At 34.8% G+C, this 7,878-nt stretch overlaps 1 protein-coding gene across 1 annotated transcript; it reads left to right on the forward strand.

Moving 5' to 3' along the window:
• Positions 1 to 1,631: 1,631 nt before the first annotated feature.
• LOC113286631 (L-type lectin-domain containing receptor kinase IX.1-like) lies at positions 1,632 to 4,845 on the forward strand. The gene has a single exon (XM_026535199.1). The coding sequence runs from the start codon at positions 2,718 to 2,720 to the stop codon at positions 4,665 to 4,667; it is 1,950 nt and encodes a 649-aa protein (XP_026390984.1). The 5' UTR covers positions 1,632 to 2,717; the 3' UTR covers positions 4,668 to 4,845.
• The last annotated feature ends 3,033 nt before the right edge of the window (positions 4,846 to 7,878 follow it).

Consider the following 7,878-nt stretch of genomic DNA (forward strand, 5'->3'; position numbering starts at 1 on the left):
AGTCTGATTTTACCTTGAGCTTGGTTTTTCTCAAATGTATTTCAGATTTCTGATTCCAGTCATTGGATGAAAGGTACAAGTCTTTGCAGGCATATGGCATAATCTTAACTAGTGCCTGAGGAAGACCAAAAATCTGTTGTAGAGAAGCTTGCGAGATATGTTCTTAAATTCGATTCAATACTCCGAGGATGTTTTAATGTTTCATTAGGAACAAATAACAGAAGCAAGCCAATAGACAAGGTGAGAGTTATTGCTTTCACATTGTCAACAGTTCTAGATCTAGCACTGTGGTATGAGAATTCTGATAAAGAACAACTGAAAGATTGTTGATGGAGAGAACACAATCTCATGAGCTGAGTGTTAAAATGTGTGATTCTTAATTAGGCAGTAAAATCATGAGGTTTTGGAGGCAATAAAATCAAATGAAATGATCATACTATTTGTTAGATGTTGTAAATCATCTTACCCAACTCCAATTATAATATTTGTCCGATTTTCTCGACACTTCAGCTTATGTAGATTTAAGTAAAACACAAGGCAACTGAATATATTTTTGATATCAATAACAATCTTAAGATATCGGAGAAAAACTGATGAAAAGAGATGAGTAAGAAACATACTGTCATGAATCATTAAAGAGATTGCCAATATGGGCTGGTGAGGTGAGATTTAAGTCATGGTTTAGATAACAAATAATCATGGATTGAGTTGGGTAGTTGTCAATTTCGCAAGACCCAACCTGATCTAATTTTGAGATGGAAAAGATTCGTTTCCACTTGTTATTGCAAGAAAAATTTTAAATCAAGATGAGAAATTTTTTAATAAATACCAAGAGCAGTGAGTAAATTGTGACTTTTTATGACTTTTTCTTTTTACGATACACTGAGGTTTCTCTGACTAGATCCATGTTCTCATGTTACATCAAATATTATCTAATTTTATATTTTATATTTAGACTTCATATATTATGGTTTCACGACATTACTGATTTGAAACGGTGTAAACAATTGGGATTAGATGGAAAATGATATTGTTTATTTTGTTATAACTTGTTAAATTTGTGAAAGAATAATGTTGGCATAAGTTACTCAATCAAATTGTTGTAGATATTTGGACTTCCGACACCGGTGGAGTACAAGAACCCAAGAATGCCTAGCATACCATATCATTGTCTTCCCGATCTTACATCTCTGACATACTTTTAATTGTTTTAGTGAACATACCTTCTTTTTATTCATAATTTACAGTGTTTTTTAGTTTTCTTTCGTTATTTTGGATTATAAAACATACGCATATGTTGTGTTTAGCCTCTATGTGGATTATGAACTAAACCATGTCAGGAATATTCTAGGGAATAGTTGGTATCAACTGTGATGGGCCTTTGTCTCCATTTTGTTTATTTACTCACTTTGTAGTTCACATATGAATTATGATCCCTTTTACTGCCTCAAGCAAGCGATGTATTTTGTTTATGCTATGTCTGGAAACATATAAATATCCTTTGGCTATGTTCGAATTAATGAATGAAATTCTTTCCCATCTTTACTGCAGTAACTCGCATTTTCCTTCAAGTGCCTCAGTGTTAGCTGGAACAAATTTTTGCTTGATGGAAACAGGTATGATACCTTCAAACTACCTAATAGAGATTTCTGGTACTATAAAATATAATCAGCAGAAATCTCTGTTATCTTGACCAAGCATATCTCTGGCACCATCTCACTTCTTAGCGGTGGAAACAAAATATTAAATAAGAGTGTACATGTGGAGGGCAGGAGATTGACTGGAAGATACATTAGATGTTACATTAAAGCTTTCTCTTCGGGAGAGCAAGATGTTACATGAATCTGATTCTGGCACTCTTACAATCTTTTGTCGATTTGGTAAATTGATTGTCATTTTACGTCCAGATTATATTGCTTATAATCAATAGATAGTGACAGCAATTTAGACTCGGACCAAATCTCTTAATACAAATTTTGGCACTTTTTTTTTTATCTCAAGTGTCATGATTATTATAATACCTTATAACACTCAACCTTTTTAAGTCAAAAAAAAAAAAAAACTACCACATAGAGATTCCTGGTATCATGTAATATAATCAGGGGAAATTTCTGTTATCTACCAATCACATTTCTGGTACCATGTCACTCACCAGCGTCCGAAACAAAACGTATATACGAGGATCTAACTTAGCGTTCAACATTAAGAAAATGAAAGTTTGTGTTGTTTAAGAACAAAACAACCACTCAGTATATGTCAACAGTTAAGTGATCCAGGCATCCAGCAACTTTAAAGAATTTCTCATTCCTTATGGCCAGTCAGAATATTTTTATCTGTCAGTTCTTATCCACTCTGTCATTAGCTGTAAGAAATTATTTTCTAGTTTATATGCATAATACTCTAACCTCAGAGGAATAAGTCAAATACAGATGTGGGTATCAAGCTATGTCATTAGAAATTGTTAACGAAAGAAAATAAGTCATTGGCTGTATACATTCTATGTTTTCATGTTTGACTTTTGTGGAATGCTTGCGGACAAAGGTTCTGCAGAGTTGTAGTAAGTTAGTAGTAATTTTACGTCCAAATCGTAGCACTTATAAAATAGATAGAGAAACAAGTTAGATTCCTCAAACCAAATAGCTCTGATCTAGTTTTGTAGTCCTTTCTCTCCTTCCCATTTCTTCCCAATCTCCCATGCTCGTGTAGAGTCGATAGCCATGTCATTATACACAAACTTCCAAAACTCTTTCATGGTTTTATTCTTCTTTCTTCTTCCTATTTTTATGAACTCAATCTCCTTTAACATGACTCGGTTTGAACCCCAGGCCACTAACATCATACTGGAAGGTGATGCCGCGACTGTCATAGGTACCATTGAATTGATCAACAAAGACAGATACAATTGCCGTGTTGGTCGAGCTACTTGTTTCGAACAGGTACCCTTGTGGGACTCGGCCACTGGAAAACTCACACACTTCGCCACTCATTTCACTTTTTCGGTTGAAAACACAACATCAGAATATGGTGCTGGATTTGCCTTCTTTATTGCTCCTGTTGGTTATCCAATCCCTCCGAATTCAGCTGGTGGATTTCTCGGTCTTTTTAATACAACAACTACTGATAAAACATCTCTCAATCAGATAATTACTGTTGAATTTGATTCATTTGCAAATCCTGAATGGGATCCAGATTTTACACATGTGGGGATTAATAATAATTCAATCAAGTCTGCTGTTTTTGTTCCGTGGAATGCTACCTTACACAGTGAGGAAGTTGGTAACGCTTGGATCTCATATAATGCGAATACTAAGAATCTCAGCGTGTACTGGACATATGATAAGAATCCTGTGTATCAAGGAGAATCTCTTCTTTCATACCAAGTTGATTTGAAGCAGATTTTACCAGAAAGGGTTACCATAGGATTCTCCGCTGCTACTGGAATGTTTACTGGACGGCATATTCTTTTGTCATGGGATTTCAATTCAACGCTGGAAGGTAAGGAAAAAACGGTACGAAATGAAAAAGAAGTACCAAATGTCAAATTGATAGTTGGATTGTCTGTGTCCGGAACTGTTTTAGCAGGATGTGTTCTTGGTTTACTTGTGGTATGGCTGATGAGGTCGAAAAGGCGAAGAGCAAGAAAGCACAAAGAGGAAGTTAACTTTACATCTGATTTTGAAAGAGGAGCTGGTCCGAGGAGGTTCTTGCTTAGAGAACTAGTTTCTGCTACAAACAACTTTTCAGAGGAAAGAAAATTAGGAGAAGGTGGATTTGGAGGCGTCTACAGGGGATTTATAAATGAAATGGATTTGGCAATTGCTGTGAAGAAGATATCTGGTGGATCTAGACAGGGTCAGAAACAGTACATAACTGAGGTCAGGATCATCAGTCGACTGAGACACCGGAATTTGGTGCAGCTCATTGGTTGGTGTCATGAGAGCGGTGAATTTGTACTAGTTTACGAATTGATGCCTAATGGTAGTCTAGATGCTCTTATGTTCGGCCTAAGAACCCCTCTTATGTGGGCTGTCAGATACAAAATAGCACTTGGGTTGGCCTCAGCACTGCTCTACCTTCATGAAGAAGGAGAGCAATGCGTAGTCCATCGCGATATCAAATCAAGCAACATAATGCTGGATTCATATTTCAATGCAAAGCTTGGTGATTTTGGTCTAGCTCGCCTTATGGATAATGAACTAGGTCTCCAATCAACAGGGCTAGCTGGGACATTAGGCTATTTAGCACCAGAATACATAAGCACGGGCAAGGCTAGTAAAGAATCTGACGTCTTTAGCTTTGGGGTAGTGGCTTTAGAAATCGCTTGTGGGAGAAAATCAATGGATTATATAGAAGAGGTTGCTGATGTTGGGTTAGTAGAGTGGGTTTGGGATTTATATGGGAGAGATGCGGTCTTGGCTGCGATCGACCATAAACTGAACCTGGAGTTTGATGCAAAACAAGCCGAATGTTTGATGGTTGTTGGATTATGGTGTGCACATCCAGATCGAAGTTTCAGACCTTCAATTAGACAAGCAATTCAGGTACTTAACATGGAAGCAAGTATTCCAACTCTCCCTACAAAAATGCCGGTTCCCTCATATCATGTACCAGAACTGGAGCTTATTTTAAGTGAGCGAAATTCTACACTGCTGCAAGCATTGACATAGGTCGTTAAACACTGAATTTCAGCTTGTTACCTGAATCTGTCCTTATGGTTGTTGATTCTGTTAGTGTTCATTCGCAATCTCATGAGCTTGTTGTTGAAATGTGTGATTTTGTTAATAAAACAATAACATTATGAGGTTTTGGAGGTGCACTTAAATAAATTGAAATGATAATTCACGACGTATTGGTACATGCTGAAATAAATATCTTACCCAACTCTATTTATAAATTTTATCATTTTTTTTCCGTAGTCCATGAGACAAATGAATATAGAATTTTCTGAGTTATATGCAAAAAAATGCATTACTGATTCGTCTTTATTTTTCTGTAAAAGATAGCTTTATAAAAGAAAAACCTTGAGATATTGGAGAAAACTTAAAAGAAATGAGTGAGAAGGAGCGTAGCTTGAGGCTATGAAGACAGAGTGGATATATGGGTGGTCGAGAAGATGGTCCAGACTTAAAATAACCATATAAAAAGATTGTTTCCAATATCCCTCTTTCAACTTTTACCTGCGATCGCCGAAATTTATAAATTTGAAAAAAAAATTCTCATCTTCTTTTCTTTCCTCACATACCTCTTATTTTTAATTCGTTTTTGGTTGAAAAAATTGAATAATAATCATAAAAATAAGTTGAAAATGAAAGTTACAGTAAATAGTTCGGTTAGGATAATTTTGAAAAAATCCTAATTTTGTACGGAACTTTTAAAGACGAAGAACACTTCGATTATGAAAAAAAATACTTACCGAACTCAAACTTTTTGTAACCAAACTCCTCTTTTTTGTATATCCAAATGTTGCGTTCAGTTGAACTGAAAAAAAAAATCTAAACCGAACTCTTCTCTGTATATCCATATGTTGAGTTCGATTTAGTCACAAGATTTTGCGAGCATGTCGAACTCTTTGTTCGGCAACATAAGGAACCTTCTGCCATACTTGACGAGTCCCGGTGATTTAACGCTACCTGTCCTGAAAACAGATAGCCGAACAAATCAAAAACTCCATTAAAGCCGAATTCGACTACATGTATCTTCAAAAACATTAGTCGAACAACACTTTCAAAGAAGTTCGGAAATCTATTTTTCAGATATCATAGTTGAATCCTATTGATCTAGCCGAAATCGGTTTATAAAATTTTTTATTTTTTATAAAACTTTTGACCATCTCAAGCAATATTAACTTAACTAAATTTGAAGTATACCTTACCATTTAAAACCCTCATTTCGAATTCATCCATCTAAACATTTTTTTATAAACCATCTTCTTTTTCAGCTGCTCTTAATAATTTTTCTTCCAGAAAAACCAACTTATCAAATTAACCCCACTAATAATTAATTACTTAATTTAATCACTACTTAATTATAAAGGACAATTTGGGTATTAAAAGAAATATTTGGATAATAGGTGGTGTTGGTGTAAAAGTATTCACCCCAACACTAAGATGTTGGTGCAAAAATATTCATCCCAACACTCTTTCAGATACGTGTAAATGGATTAAATCTACACCATTGACTTGATTTCACCAAAAATGTTGATGAAATTGATTTGATTGATCTCCAAATGCTGATGTAGATTCTTAAGAAATCGTGGATGTGATTGATATTGAATGGTGGGGGTACCTGCAAAAAACACTTTGATGTTAAAGTCAGAGAGAGTTTCTTCACAGGTGTATTGTGTGGAAAAGGATTAGAAAATCTGTGCCTTTTGAGTTAGGATTTAGACTCTATTCATAAGCAGAAAATAGGTCTAGCTTTAAGGTTTCCATAGTTATCTTAATAACAACCATTTACCTGTATAAATCCAAGAAAACAACCAGATTCATTAATAAAGTTTGTTATCTCTCAAAATTCTGATTTATTTTAATTATTATCTTGAATAATAATTATCCTCTATTTTAGGAACTATAATTATCTTAAATAATTACAATATCCCAACTAATTCCTCTCTTTCTGTTAGGGTTTCTACATTTATCTTAATTATTATCTTAAATAATAATTAAAACTAAAGATAATTATTCTCTTGTGTTAGGGTTTCTATAATTATCTTAATATTAAGTATAACTACTCAAGATAATTATCCCATGGTAATATTTATCTTCTTTTTATTAGGATTTAATGTTTTTTTAATTATCTTTAATAATTCCAAAGTCAATACTCAAAAAATCCTAGTCCACCTGACCCTTATCCAAATTTAAACCCCTTTCCTGGAGAAAGGATGATTCGGGTTGGTGGACCGATCCATTGGTTCTAAGAGCTAACCCATGGGTTTTTGGGCTTCCACAATAAGCAAAACTGGTTCCTAAAATAACCCAAATGTGCTTCAACAATAAGCGAACTGGGCTTCCAAAATAAGCCAATTATGTTTCCATAATAAACAAAATGAGCTTCCATAATAAGCAAACTAGGCTTCCAAAATAATCCAGTTATGTTTTTATAATAAACGAAATGAGCTTCAATAATAAGCTAACTAGGCTTCCAAAATAAGGAAGTTATGTTTCTATAATAAACGAAATGAGCTTCAATAATAAGCTAACTGGGCTTCCCAAATAAGCCAGTTGTATTTCTATAATAAACGAAGGACCATTTTTTGGGGGTACCATGGTCTTATTAGGCCACCTACCCTACGATGATAAGGGATGTCCTAACAATAATCCTACTTAGCAAGTTTACTAATTATCCCTTAACCTAATTAATATTAACCCTAAAACTAACCCTAACCGTGATATATTAACCCTAATGTAAAAAAAAAAAAAAAAACTCACTAATTCTTCACTCGTCTCCTTCTCTTGCTCTCTTCTTCTCCTTCTTCATTGCAAACTCGTCTCCATCATCGATTCATCGTCGATTCATAAATTTTTCAGCGTCGATTAATCAATCTAATATAAGAATGCCCCGTCGAAAGAAAACCATGCGAAAACCAGGAACAAGTCCATCATTAGGACGTTTAGCGAATTAACCACATGAAATTGAGGAAGAATTTCAACCGGAGCAGCAACTAATTCGTCGTAACAGCCGCAAGAACAACGCTGAATCTTCCATGGGACCCATTCGAGGGTATTTCTCGACAAATCCATTCATTTTAATTTGTTTTTCATCGATTCAATTGAATAGAAATCATCAAAATAGGCTTGAAATGGTAGTTACAGTGTTGGGTTCGGTTAGTTCGTGTTTTCTATTTGCCCTAGGTTCCTAACCGAACTCACTGAACTGAAG

The sequence above is a fragment of the Papaver somniferum genome, chromosome 6, assembly GCF_003573695.1.
Source record: "Papaver somniferum cultivar HN1 chromosome 6, ASM357369v1, whole genome shotgun sequence".
NCBI classification, from domain to species: domain Eukaryota; kingdom Viridiplantae; phylum Streptophyta; class Magnoliopsida; order Ranunculales; family Papaveraceae; genus Papaver; species Papaver somniferum.